This window comes from Callionymus lyra, chromosome 5 (assembly GCF_982586985.1).
Source record: "Callionymus lyra chromosome 5, fCalLyr1.hap1.1, whole genome shotgun sequence".
Taxonomy (NCBI): Eukaryota; Metazoa; Chordata; class Actinopteri; order Syngnathiformes; family Callionymidae; genus Callionymus; species Callionymus lyra.
The window spans coordinates 30,575,431-30,589,099 of record NC_141822.1 but is presented as its reverse complement, the minus strand read 5'-3'; the positions used below and the strand labels follow the sequence as shown (position 1 = coordinate 30,589,099).

At 39.9% G+C, this 13,669-nt stretch overlaps 1 protein-coding gene across 2 annotated transcripts in view; it reads right to left on the bottom strand.

The window, feature by feature from the left end:
• The window catches only part of ap3b1a (adaptor related protein complex 3 subunit beta 1a), a 48,710-nt gene that overhangs the window by 20,916 nt on the left and 14,125 nt on the right, over positions 1 to 13,669 (bottom strand). For both annotated transcript variants that reach the window (XM_087791926.1, XM_087791927.1), the window contains exons 7-20: positions 9,493 to 9,675; positions 9,018 to 9,173; positions 8,146 to 8,243; positions 8,030 to 8,084; positions 7,166 to 7,237; positions 7,039 to 7,101; positions 6,848 to 6,980; positions 6,680 to 6,789; positions 6,244 to 6,420; positions 4,977 to 5,163; positions 4,231 to 4,361; positions 3,262 to 3,415; positions 3,019 to 3,178; positions 110 to 233 (exon numbers count right to left, since the gene is read on the bottom strand). In XM_087791926.1, the coding sequence (XP_087648052.1) occupies positions 110 to 233; positions 3,019 to 3,178; positions 3,262 to 3,415; positions 4,231 to 4,361; positions 4,977 to 5,163; positions 6,244 to 6,420; positions 6,680 to 6,789; positions 6,848 to 6,980; positions 7,039 to 7,101; positions 7,166 to 7,237; positions 8,030 to 8,084; positions 8,146 to 8,243; positions 9,018 to 9,173; positions 9,493 to 9,675 (1,803 nt within the window). The remainder of the gene's footprint in view (positions 1 to 109; positions 234 to 3,018; positions 3,179 to 3,261; positions 3,416 to 4,230; positions 4,362 to 4,976; positions 5,164 to 6,243; positions 6,421 to 6,679; positions 6,790 to 6,847; positions 6,981 to 7,038; positions 7,102 to 7,165; positions 7,238 to 8,029; positions 8,085 to 8,145; positions 8,244 to 9,017; positions 9,174 to 9,492; positions 9,676 to 13,669) is intronic.

Below are 13,669 nucleotides of genomic sequence, written 5' to 3'. Positions count from 1 at the left end.
CAACTGCACGTGAAGGACCATCACCTCTCTCAAACCAGAACTGACCAAAACCGTAAGTAATAACTAATTGTAATGTTCACCATCAGCAGCAGGATGCAAAATAATCTACCTTAGCTTTGACTTGATTCTTTTTCTTCTTGGAATTGAGGTCAGAGTCTTCTTCAGACTCGCTCCCTGAAGATGAAGAACTTTCTGATGAGCTGGTGCCTGCAGGTCCGTTCTCCTCTGACTCACTGGAACACAGAAAAACATTTTATTTATTTCGTTTTATTCCGTTTTTCATGGAACATGGAAAATGTACACAAAAAAAAAAACAATCCATGGACAGATGGGTTCAATGGATGGACGGATGAATAGACAAGTGGTTAGCTGGGTAGTTGTGGGTGGATAGATTAGTGGATAGATGGACTGGTGGGTTTATGGACTGCTTGATGGAAGGGCTGGTGGGTGAGTGAGTAAGTAAGTAATTTTTATTTGTATAGCGCTTTTGGATGGAATGGTAGATGAGTGGATGGATGGAATGGTGAATGAGTGGGTGGATGGATGGATGAATGTATGGAATGGTGGTTTAGTGGTTGGATGGATGGATGGACTGGTGGGTAAGTGAATGGATGGATGGATGAAATGGTGGGTGAGTGTGTGGATGAATAAATGGACAAGATAATGAGTAGAAGGATGGCAGCTATATTCAGAAAAATATGTGACGTACAGAATAGATTATTTCTGGAGCAACACAATAGTGAGAACGAGATAAAAAAAAATATGGTCAGAGATCGCGTCGTATAAAGTTTGAGTGAAGCTTGTCGTCAGGAAAGAAAGATCAATCTGTTTTTGTTTGCCAAGTTAATTCAATGCTGCGTTCACTCGACTCCATCCTTCTCTTCTGCTCCGTCCCTCTTCAATTTGTTCCCATAATGAGTGTTTACTCCGCCTGCCTGGGATTTTCAGCTGTTAAATTAATGAGGGGAATTGTGACGGTAACTGGCTCCTTAACTCGGGCGATGATGAAAAGCCAGTATTAATTTGGCCTACAGATTTCATTTGCTGCGAACAGGAAAAAGTGATATAAATCACTGCGGGCCTGATTAGCGGGCCTGCCGGCGCCGACTGGGCCGTAATGAGGGCATTATGGCGTGTTTGTTGTGGAAGCGCCGGGGTGAGCTGCTCTAATTAAGGCGTGTGCGTGAGAGCACGCGTGTGCGTGAGAGCACGCGCGCCGGGGTGAGCTGCTCTAATTATCCCGTCTAATGGAGAGAGAACAGGGTCACGCCGCAGGTACGATCCGTGTGTCCGTCAGCCGGAGAGGAAGCCCAAGACTCCCCCGACTGTGTGCGAGACACATTCAGCAGTAATGACTCAGATCTCATTTAGCGGGAACACCGGGCAGCTAAATGACCAATCAGAAGTCATTATCCATTATCCATGTAAATGTGGGTTCCACTACTGGAGCCCTGATGGACTCGGTAATGGAAGACGCGCTAACGATACTCTTAAGACTCGGACATTCTGAGAGTGTAAGTGTGCGAGTCCAGGGTGTGTGCGGGTCAAACGGCACTGGTTCAGCAGCTTTCTAGTTTTCAGAGGTGAGGACAAAGAGATCATGGACAGAATCGCAAAATTGGAAAAAAAGAAGCTTATTTAATACTATTTGAAAAAATTAAAACATGAGATATGTGACATGCTGTTTTCATAGAAGAAAGATATGCTTTTCTGGGGAATGCTGAACGAAGGGAAGCACAAGAGAGGCCCAACCCACAGGCTAACCCCTCCCTCTTTAGAAGACTGAAACTAAACTGAAAAACGTAGCTGTGAAGTCTTCCAATTTTACCACTTATTCCCACCGTACTACCATAATTAGTATTGTCCTGTAAATCTCCTGTATTATATCATAATCAAGCATGCTATTTGCTGAGTTCCATTCATAACACATATTTCATTGTTGATATCCATGTATTGATTCACACGATACAACTTCTATCCAATTATTTGTAAAGTAGCTTTCACAGACCATGGTCACAAAGCACTTAAACAAAAAAACATTACTCTGTTAAAAATGCATACAAATTAAAAAACTTAAAAAGACAACACAGAAACACACACAATCAGACCAAATATAATAAATAAAAAGCCTTCACAAATAAAAATGTCTTCAGATGTTTCTTAAAGGAGTCAGTAGACTCCATTAAACACAGAGAGAGAGGAAGATCGTTCCAAAGCTTAGGAGCAACAGCCTGAAAAGATTTCTCTCCTCTGGTCCTGAACCGTGTGCGTGGAACCATCAGTAGATTCTGATCCACAGACCTCAGAGCCTGAGCTGGGGTGTAAGTTTGGATCAGATCACTGATGTACGTTGATGTAGTTTCTCTGAATTCAACATTTTCATGATGTTCTAACCCTTGTGTTGTCTCAGGGTCAAGGTGGCCCGAAGGTCTGAAAACAAATGCGTTTGTGGTATCCCTTGTGTTTACCTATGGGTCACCTTGAGCCTGAGATAACACCAGGGTTAAATGAAAAAAGTCCATTAAATAAAGCTACCTTTCTTCTAAATGTAAACGGCCAATTTGATCCACTTCAAAAAATGTAACTTGCTGAATGGTGGGAAGTCATTCGGAGTGAACGCACTGTAACAACGACAACTGTTGACTTTTATCTGAACCTCGATAGACAAAGCAGAAAAGTTTTGAATACAGGATTATCCCTGGAAAGCAGGTCAAGTCTTGGAGCAAACATTTTGTATTTTTTTAAACTTGGTATGAGGAAAACAGTTATATTTTCCCGAGCGTATGAGCGGCGGCTGCTCTTGGGGATGATATGAGCGAGCAGCGAGCGCAGGCGGCAGCCTGTCAGGTAGATTATAAAAAGTCGTGAGCAGATGGCGGCGAAGCGACTTTCCCGCTGCAGACGTTCACAAACACACACCTGTCTAATTAACGAGGCGAGGAGGATGAGGAGGCAACATCTGGACACGCAGAAGAAAAATGATGCTCTCAGAGTCTGACAGCATAGAGTTAACTGTACCTGTCAGCGGCAACAGGAGGCGACTTGTTTTTCTTCTTGGGAGCTTTCTTCTTCGACTCAGAGTCGCTGGAGTCCTCAGACTCTCCCGAACTCTTTCCAGAATCACTGGAGCTCTTGTCCGACTCACTGCTGCTCTCTTCCTCGCTCTCGCTGCCCGACCCTGCAGACCAACCCCGCGGTCAATCGATTTTAACAAAGTGAAGATTTAACCTGAAAGAGTTGCACAGAGACGAACATACGAACCTTCACTGCTGCTACTGCTGCTGCTGCTGTCTTCCTCGCTGCTACTGCTGCTGCTGCTGGACTCGCCTTCCTCCTTCTCATTCTCCTCGTCAGAGTAGAACTTGTCAGATTTTGGGGTCTTGCTCTTCCCCACCAGTGGGGCCCACTCTTTCACCTTAACATATGAGGGGGTAGCACTAATCACACATGTGACACCTTCAATGACCTTTTATCTACAGTCCAGAATTTCACATGAAGCTAACTTTCTTATTTCACTTTTCTTATTTTATTGACTATGGCAATTTTTTTTTCAAGGGAATTAATGGATTGATTGATTTTGTTAATTCATTACTTTTTCCCCCAAGTTAATATATCCATTTAACCTCACCTCCATGTTCGTTTTCGTGGGTTTACATTTCTACAGGTTATCTTAGCATTATATCGTTATTTGTTTTTATTGTAATGAGCCATGGCAAATTCAATTCTTCTCACGGCTGCTTGTTTAAAATTTATATTTTATTCACGGCTCAAAATTGAGTTAGACCAATTGGAATATTTCGTCACCGTTTTTAGAGCAAAACATATATTTTTTGCAATTGCCTTTTCTATCTATCATTAAAAAAAAGTGAATTTCCTTAATTATAAAAAAACGTAATCAACTTTTTTCTTTGCATCTTTAAACAACATGAGGAATAATTATCATTTTATTGACTTGAAACTTTTATGGTGTTAAGGTTTATTTCTCAAAATGTAATTTTCAAAAGCCAAAGGTTTTTTTTATAGATTCATCACTGATTGTTTTATTCTGGTCTTTTTTGTTTTACAATTTATCATCATCTTTTTATTTCATTGTCTTTTTTCTTTTATTTCCTCCATTGGTCTTTGTTTCTAATTCTGTTTTTGTGGTTTCAAGCGTCCAAGTTTTTGTGAACGATGGACTTTATTATTCGTTTTTATTTCTTTTGAAGTTTAAACAAATCAAAAACTCACTGGTTCAATGACCTCCACGTTTCTCACAGACTGGTCAGGAGCGACGGCCGGCCAATCAGAAAGCTCCTGGTAGCCGGAGGTTTTGGTGTTGAGACTGTGAGAGAGTGTGCCCAGCTGGAAACGGTCTCGATCTGTGATGAAGAAAGTAAATGTCACTGCATTGTAGTTGCTATTACCGGTACTCAAATGTTGGGCAGCTAGCCTTAAATAAAACAGTGAAAATGATTCCTGCCGATTCTAAATGACTGATCTGCATGAATATAATGGTTGAAAATTCTTCATCTCATTCTGACACTAGACTCTCCTTACAAAGAATAATTTAAAAAAAGAAAAAAGAAAAAAATATATATACGGTATATATATATAAAGCTCCGGTATATGTAGAAAAAGCGAGAGAAAAAAACAAATGAAGAATCAGAGGAACAGTTAACACTTCCTGTGAGTGAGAACGACATGGAATATTAACACTTTTATTTCTGGCGGTGGAAAATGGTTCCAGATGCCTCAGCGCTCAGAGTGTGAGAGTCAACATTAGCTCGGTGATTTAGCCGTCTCATTAGCCTGAGCTAAAGGCGTCTGACCTTGTTGCCCTTGAGAGTCGGACGCTGCGGAATAATAAAGCCAACTTTACATGCGACCGGCAGCAGAAGGTCATTAGCATAGTCTCTCGGGTATTAGTGGAGGCTTTATGTGAGATCTCATGTATTAGCGGAGATCGAGGGGAAGTTTTCGAGCAGGTGAAGCACCTTTGAAGGCCGACTCCAGCAACGGGGCGGGTTTGGGTGCCAGCAGGATGCGGCGTGCATATTTGTTGAGAGCGCCGCCCTTCTCGCTTGGCACGATCAGCTGTCGGATGAAGCGGGTTCTGTCTCTGATGTCGTAGTTCTGGTCGTACTTGCCGAGGTTCAGGATGTACTGGGTCAGCAGTTTGGTCTGGAAGTGAAGACAGAGGACAATGAAGCATCAGTAGAAAAATATAAGCGAAGACGAGAAACAACTGAACATAAATGCACTGATTAGCCAAAACATTAAGACATCCAATAAAACAAAAATATAACTTAGTTGTGAGTTACACTATGACAAACAAAGTAGTAAATAAAACCAGTTATTGCATTGAATTAATTAAAATCCACATTGTTTAAATTGTATTTTTAGAACCGCCTTTAATGTTATTGTTCCATTTGATAATTAGTTTGTTACTTAAACTCTCTCTCTCAGATATTTATTAGTGTTGATTTACATATTACATTTAAAATAATACTTAATGTCTGCATTGGGAAAATGCATTTTCACCCAATATGACAAATGCAGTTCATTATTATTTAACAATTGTGTTTTCTCAGGTTTAACGTGACCCAATAGTGTGATAACAAATGTCTTGGTAGTTAACCCTGTGTTGGCTCAAGTTCATCTTGACCCTGAGATAACAAAAGGATTAAATTGTTAAAATAGAATGTTTGTTTTTTTTCCTTGTTGTTGAAATAATGCTTTTACACTTTCATTCTAAATGTTATACTTTTATTACAATCAAATCTAGTAATTTTCAATATATTTCTAACATTAAATATTGAGTTAAAATAAATGTTTTACAATTATTCTTTTAATTGAATTATAGATGTATTATTAATCCTGTAATTTCTAATAATTCATTATGAGAAACAATTTCCAAAGCGAAAATTAGATTTGACAATTTTCAAATATTCTATACTTGAAATAACATTTTTCAAAAAACCTACTAATACTATATTCCTTCTGCCAGGGAAAATATTCTCTACAGAGCATCAGTGAAGCATGTCACTCGTGCTCCTCACAAAACATTTTGTGAAAATGTCTAAATGCAGGTTTAAGTGTGAAGCTCATGACGCAGGAATGTAATGAGGTGTCCTCAGGCTGGCGGTGTTTCTCAGGTTTATGAACCCAGAACTGAACCATCTGAGGTGATCATTACGCCTTGAGCCGCACTAATGTCTCTGGCAGGCAGTGAGGAGTCCATCTCAGCAACTGAGTTCATACCTGCTTAGAGTTGGTCAGGTAGAGTTTGGCTGCCAGGTTAACCGTCTGCAGTTTGACGATGTCCTCCTCTGATGTGAACGATTTGGCCATTTTACGAAGGACGTCAGGAGCTATCTTGGGAACTCTGTCGCAGTATTCTCCCATCAGCCACAAGATGCTGGCGCGAGCCATGGGTACCTGCAGGAGGACAAATGTCTGATGGTCACTTGCACATACAGTGGTTTAGGGAAAGAAGAAGGAAGAGAAGAAATAAAAACAGAAATTAATATAAAACCACGAATAAGACTTTAGGGATTCAGATAACATTCTGAACAATGCAGCTTTTTTAAAGAACACCTACTAATACGTTTAGAATACATTTTAGTCTCAAATGCAACAAAAGGTTTGACTCTTTATCTTGAGCAGCGACTGACGCTAACGTGACCCTGAGATGTACCGTGATGTTGTCGAAGAGCTTGGCCATGTGCTTGATGATATCGCTGTGCTGCGTGGGCTGCGTCTGCAGCAGTTTCTTGATCACCACCACGCTCTCGGCCACCACCGTCTCTGCAAGACCAGACCAGTCAAAGACTCGTCTTCACTCACCACCGAGGAGTCGTCTCACCGTCTCTGTTGGACAGCAGCAGCACCAGCCCACTCAGACACGTGTCCGTCACCTCAGAGATGTTGGTGGCACAACGGCCGATGGCTTGGATGGTGGCAGCTGCGAACGCCTTGTCCTGACTCTTCACGTAGGTCTGCGGGAGAAGAGAGGTGACGTGGTGAAGGGAAAAAAACAACATTTTGAAGACAAACCTGGAACTCTCTGAGGATGGTGGAGATGTTGGCCTCGTTGGCCAGGTTAGTCAGGATCTCCAGCTGTGATCACCAAACCTGGTTAATTCTGAGTCTTGATCTGAGAGAACAATTTTCACTCACTCACCTTTAGAGTCTTGATGTGTGTGGTGTCAGTAGATCTGACGTAGAAGCTCTTCATGTAGGGCTCAAACATTCCCTGCACAGAAACCAAAGCCTTGTTCATTATTGTGAGTCTAATCTGCACTTCATAATCTCAGTTAAAGACATTTATTTTAACTTAACTTATTATTTATTCAAAGAGAAGAACACGATTATTATTGTTGTATCTTATTCAAACCTCTCCTTTTCACCAAACAAATTATTCAATTTGATTATTAATTCCGTTTTTCATTAAAAAAAGCTATTTATATTTTATTGTATTTTCTGTGATATCACTTGATTGTACATTATGTCAATGGTCTCCAACCCCAGGTCTGGGAACTTGTACCGGTCCATGTAGCTTGTGTTCACGCATTGAGAATTTTTTAAATATAATTTCTGTTCTATTGATTATTAATTATAATAATAATTATAAGTTATTATAAGTAAAATACTTTTTGTTTTGAAAAAAGATATTCTCCGAAGTAACATCATCTTGGGACTATTTCAGTGAAATTTAAGGTGGGTCCATGAATAAAAATTCTATCATTAAACCAGTCAATGGTGCGAAAGGGAAGTTTATCACCGTGTTATGCCATAATTACTGCCAACTTTGGTTTTGATTAATATTATTATTTATTACCTTTTTTAAATATCTACACAAGCCAACAGAATTCCATAAAGAACTGCTCAATTTGCGTTGGGAGTCGACCCGTGTCTTGCTTACAGAAATACAGTATATAACATGTGCAGAGAAACAATCCTCACAAATAGACAGATAATTGCACTAATATTAACCATTACACTGCAGGTAGAAGATTATGTAGTAGATTATGTTTGCGTTTGTTACCTTCCTCTGGATAGACATGGTGGCAATGTTCTGCAGCACGATGAACTGGACTTCTCTGCAACAACACCAGAGTCAGAAACAGCAGAGATGCTAGAGGTCAAGTTTCGAGGCGTCACCTGTGGCTTCTCAGGAGTCGCACCAGCGACTTGGTGACAATGTTCACTTCATGTTTGGGGGCCAGATGCCAATACAGCTGAGCCACTGCCATCACCACCTGAGGTCACATGATCAACCATTGATGCTTTACAATGGAAAGTATAAAACATGTACAGGCAACATGAAATGGTGTTCCACAAGGCTTGACCCTTGGGCCTTTTATGATACCTAGGATCCAGGGATTTTTTTCTTGTAGAAGCAGTGGTTGTACTCCAAGTCTCTCCTGAATGATTAAGCTTCTATCTTCTAACTCTTGTATCTGTCACTTCTTTTTTAAGTCATTACAAAGATGGTGACCACAGTGAGAGTAGAAATCCAACACATGCTCTTGTCAGTTGAACACTTGATGTAGGACTTTCCAGACATTAAAAATGTGTATTTTCTAGCTAGAGTCTGTTCACCTTGTTTACCCTGGTGATGTCTGAATGTTACCGCAGCAGTCGTTACTTTGTAACTGTAAAAACTCCACAAAGGTTGAACAAAGTTAATTTTTTAGCATAGCTTTAGCGAGTCAGAGGTGTCTATCATTGCAGGGAGAAGACGAGCTGCAGGGGTGTGGATGAAGATGGAGGATGTCACCAATTGTTTGCCGGAAGACGCAGCACGTCACATTTTAATCAACACTTTCATTTGGGGGCATTTATCGTGGCGCTGACATGTAAGTAAGTAAGTAAGTAAATATAATAATATAATAAGTACATGTGGCGACAGAGACCTTGAGAATCCGCAGTGATTGAGATTTGCACTTTCTTTCCAATCAACTCAGCGGCAGCCAGGCGGGTTCATTTCCCTGCAAATTAAACACTGAATATTCTCCACAAGAAAAACTCACTGCTGTGTTCCGGCTCTGCAGGAGCGGTTTAGTGTTCCTTAGCAGGAGTCTGTGATCCGGATCCATGATGTAGGGCTTCTCCTCCACTGGACCTCTCTTCTCCTCAGAGTCGGAGTCGTAGAATGCCTTTTCGTTGTTCTCATCAAACTCGGCTCCCTGGGGTGAAAAAACCTGAAGTCTCAATCTGGTTTTACTTTCCAAGTCATGAGCGTGAATCTGGCATTTAAACATGGATGTCTGCGCATGCAGCCGTAAACCAATAATTATCGCTGAAGAGACAGACAAAATAAGTATATAAAGGGAATAACTAGGTAAGAATATTAACAAGAATGGTCAAAATAATAGTAACAATAATAATAGTAAAATAAATGTATTGTATTCACGTTTCCTTGCAGGAAGATCCAAGTATAGATAAAGAAACAACATAAGTCATAGAAATATTCCAGAATGATGTGGATCTGCTAATTTTAATCACCTCCTTCCATGGGCTGACGAACTGAGTCCTGGCGTAGCGGGTCAGCATGGAGATAATGACCACCTGGCCCCACTCCTCCACGTCCACCAGCAGGTTACACAACTTCCTGTAGTTCTTGTGGATCAGGTCGATGCGATCGGGGCAAACCTCTTCGAACGCCATGACCACACTACCGGCCACGAGCTGAAAGGAGAACTCACTTTTCATTCTTTTTTCTTCGGTGTCAGGTGCTGTTGTGCTGCCTGAACTTGTGTTTTTCCTCTTTCCATTTACCAAGATTTACTTTTTCTTGGACTTTTTTCTCATTTTTTGTATTTTTCATACTTAGATTAGTTTCTATTTTAGTCCATTTTCCATTTCCTGTGGTATTATCAAAGTGTTATGTTTTTTAACTACTTTTATGATCATGGTGAATTTTTATTCAAGCCATTTATTCTAATGCCTAGGTGGTATATATATTTCAACTGCATACTTTTTTAATAGGACAACGTTGACTTTCACTCCTTCAAAGTTCTGCTGGCTTCCCACGAATAGATACTGGAAATGATCTCAGTGTAGTTATCGCTACATATCCATACAAACACAGCTCTTTATAATATTCTGGAGTACACCAAAAGGTTTTGACAAATATCTCATATGTGTGAAGTCCCAAAAAATTCTAAAATAAACAGACAAAAAATTGGAGGAATAATAAACAATAATGTTCATGGCTTAACACTAATGGCACCGATATACATACATTTGTGGTCCTTAACGCTGTATGTTATACACAGTAAATATATATATATATATATATAGATATATATGATATATTTAATGTGATGAAGCGAAACAAAGGATGCCTGTGTGTAACATACAGTGACATGTTAAGGACCACAGACAGCTTGAATCTCCACCAGAGGCAGCGTGTGCCAATACTTTAACAATACTTTAATAGGACTTATGATGCATTAGGGGTGTTGAGAATTCCTCTTGCCTCAGGATATATTACCTTCAGGATATTCAAAGTTAACATACGGTAAGTTCTATATTTAGATCTGTATAACCACATATATTTGTCTGTCACAACAAATTATATTAAAAAGCACCAACATTTTTTATATATATCAAATAATTCTAAATATAAATTAAGATTTAAATGTAACGTTCATTAAAGACCCTTATTTCACACCAGTCATTTAGTTCATATAAGAAACATAACTGAATTGAGCCACAAAAAGGATCAAGTAAATGTCAAATTAAAACGGTTAAGAGCGTAAAGATAGTTTAACGACTTTGGCTGTGACATACGGAGCCTGGTGATCTGCTGCTCGAGTGTGTTCCCTTCCTAAATAATTGCATGCAGTCTTCCACTTAAATCCGCGCTGATGAAAACGATCTATTTGTGGACAGGAAACTCATTTGAGAGGAAAACTCCGGGGGAGCGAGCAGAAGGACGAGGCAGCAGCGGAGACACGAAATAATCAACCGTCGTCAATGCTGGAAGAAACAAACTCATTTAGCGGCCAAATGGGTTTCCACCCGGACAGAGCGACATGCCGGTGCATTAATATACCGAAAGCGAGTGAGGGAGCAGGAGAGGAGGAGAGGGCGATGTGGTCTTTCTCAATTAAAGCCTCCGGAGGGCAGCACACAATCTTCTCTCTTACTCCATGATAAACAGACTTTTACAGGATTAATGAGCATCTTATTACAGCAATTTAAGATTTTCTCTACACGAAAAATGACTGACAGGACTGATCAAACACCATGTTAGTTATCATTTTCAAATATAAAAAAAAAGGTTGAGACATCTAAGAGAATCACAGTGACTCAAAATAACCACCACAATGACCCTGACTCTACATACCTGAGCACCCAAGCACAAAGCTTGTATGTCATGGCAAGAATGAGTCACTCAGATTGTTAGCCAGGTTTAACTTACCCCCATAGTAGAACCATCTCAGAAACATTAATAAGTAAAATCTTCAGCTTAGATTGATATTGGTCCTCTATTGTACTCATCAATATGTGTCTGTTTGACTCTTTGAAATATTTATATTTCATCATAATGGACTTCACTCTCGTAACCTCTCGTTTGCTGAGATTTCAGATGGTGGATAACTTAATAAAGTACTAACTTTATACCCTAATCCTAACCCTTACTGCATCTTGAAGAGGAAGTAACTTAACAAAATGAAGATGAGGAGAACAATACTTTCTTTCAAACAAAATAGACAGTAAAAAGTTTTTTTCCCACAGAATTTAAATCATCTTTGGTTGACATTGAAATGATGAACATGTCCTTCAGAAAGGGGTGTCCCACCTGTCCTTGTATGCAACTATAATTCTTATTCTGGATACAGATTGAAGTTAATATGCATTTGCATTTGTGGATTATCAAGAACATCACAGCAACATCACATGACCACAGCAGGAGCGTGAGGTGGTTCAGATGTTTCTGTAAATGAGGAAGCGAAGACGAGAGCGTCTCACCAGCCGCCTCGGAGGATATTACGGTGGGATCCTGCCTGTGAGGCTTCTGTGGATCCTAAGGCAACTTCCTCCATTAGAAGCTCCCCCAAGGTAAACTACATGTGCCATCAACAAAACTGACACCCCAATCTAGGCGGGTCCCCCCCAGCCCTCCCCCTCCACATTATCCAGCCGCTGTGACAAGCCGGTAATGGAAAAATCACACTAAGCAAATGGTTCTTCTAATAACAATAAATTTCCTATAAAATTATGAAACCGTTTCCTCGCATCTATTTGGCTATGAATTCTAATTAGGGACCCGGAGAGGCGGCGTGTGCTGGGTCATCACGCCAGAGACAACACGGCTCTGTGATTGATGGCCCAGTGCAGGGTCGGTCCATCCTCTCCTCTCCTGCTTCCTCCTTCTTCCCTTAAATTAATGGCCATCTCACCTTCCCCTTCTCAGAGCCCCCCCTCATCCTCTCTTCTCATTTCAATTCTGACGATGGGAGGGATCGATCATTTATCTTGTAATGGCGGCATAATAGATCCATCACAGTAAAACAGCTGCACAAACTCCCGTGTTGTCGGTGTCATCACAGCGGCCCTCTTCAACGTGCCGTCCTGGAGAAGAGCCCCTAAAACATCCAGCCCCCCTCTGGTGAGTCACAGCCATTTAACCAAGCGCCTGTTGAGGTCGAATCTCACAAGGAGGAGGAAGAGACCCCCCTTTTTAACAAGCACTAGTGACTTTAAAAAGTGCGGCATGATTTCAACATTTTACAATATTGCTTAAAACCCATTCACACCCTGATGGCAGACAATAAATAAGAAATAAAAATAAAAAACAAAACGAATTGGCTGCACAGATGTAAAAATGTAATTAAACTGTTTGCTTACCACACTTCATAGAGGCTTGGAGCACTACGTATGTAAACAAAAATTGCACCAAAGATCAAGGAACTGAAACTAAGAAATTGAAACGTGAAAGCAGAGCAAGACTAAATTGGAGAAGAGAAACTGCTGAAAAATTATGCCATAGTGAGTATTATGGAAAAAGTATGGATCTTAAGCCAATAACATTGTTGCCGTTTTTATCAGTTACTAGAGGAAGAGTATAAATCCCATTCTACGCCAGCAAAACACAGTTTAAAAAACCCCTGATATATATCATAGCATGTTTTCGGGCATTCAGCGCCTCAGAGGTTATTCTGCAGAACCTTCTGGACAGTATCTGTTATATAGGCATTTGTTGGCCTCTTTTATATTTATAGAATTTGCACTATTAATTTAGGTTAGATTTAAAACAGATATAAAAAGTAAGAATCACTAATTAAATGCTATCAATTTTGAGATAACGATGATATTACATATCTATTGAAAGCCAAAAGTAAATAGATGAAACCAGAAAAAATATATAATAGACAATAATAGAGAGATGCTCTGATTTTAAAATGATTAGATTTTTTCAACCATTTATATTTTTTATTTTGACAGGTAAAACATTTCCAATTAAAGGTGAAAAGCACTGCTTGTTTAACAAAAAATGAAATGTAGATTTAAAGATTTAAATGTAGATTTATCGTTAAAAGGGCTTTTGTTAAGCTGTTATGAACATTTCTATACAAGTTTAATACTTTCACTCCGACCTTGTGAGGACTGTATTGTTACACGTCACCGTTCAGCTCTGCGATCACTGCAGCTCCATGTCCACAATTACACA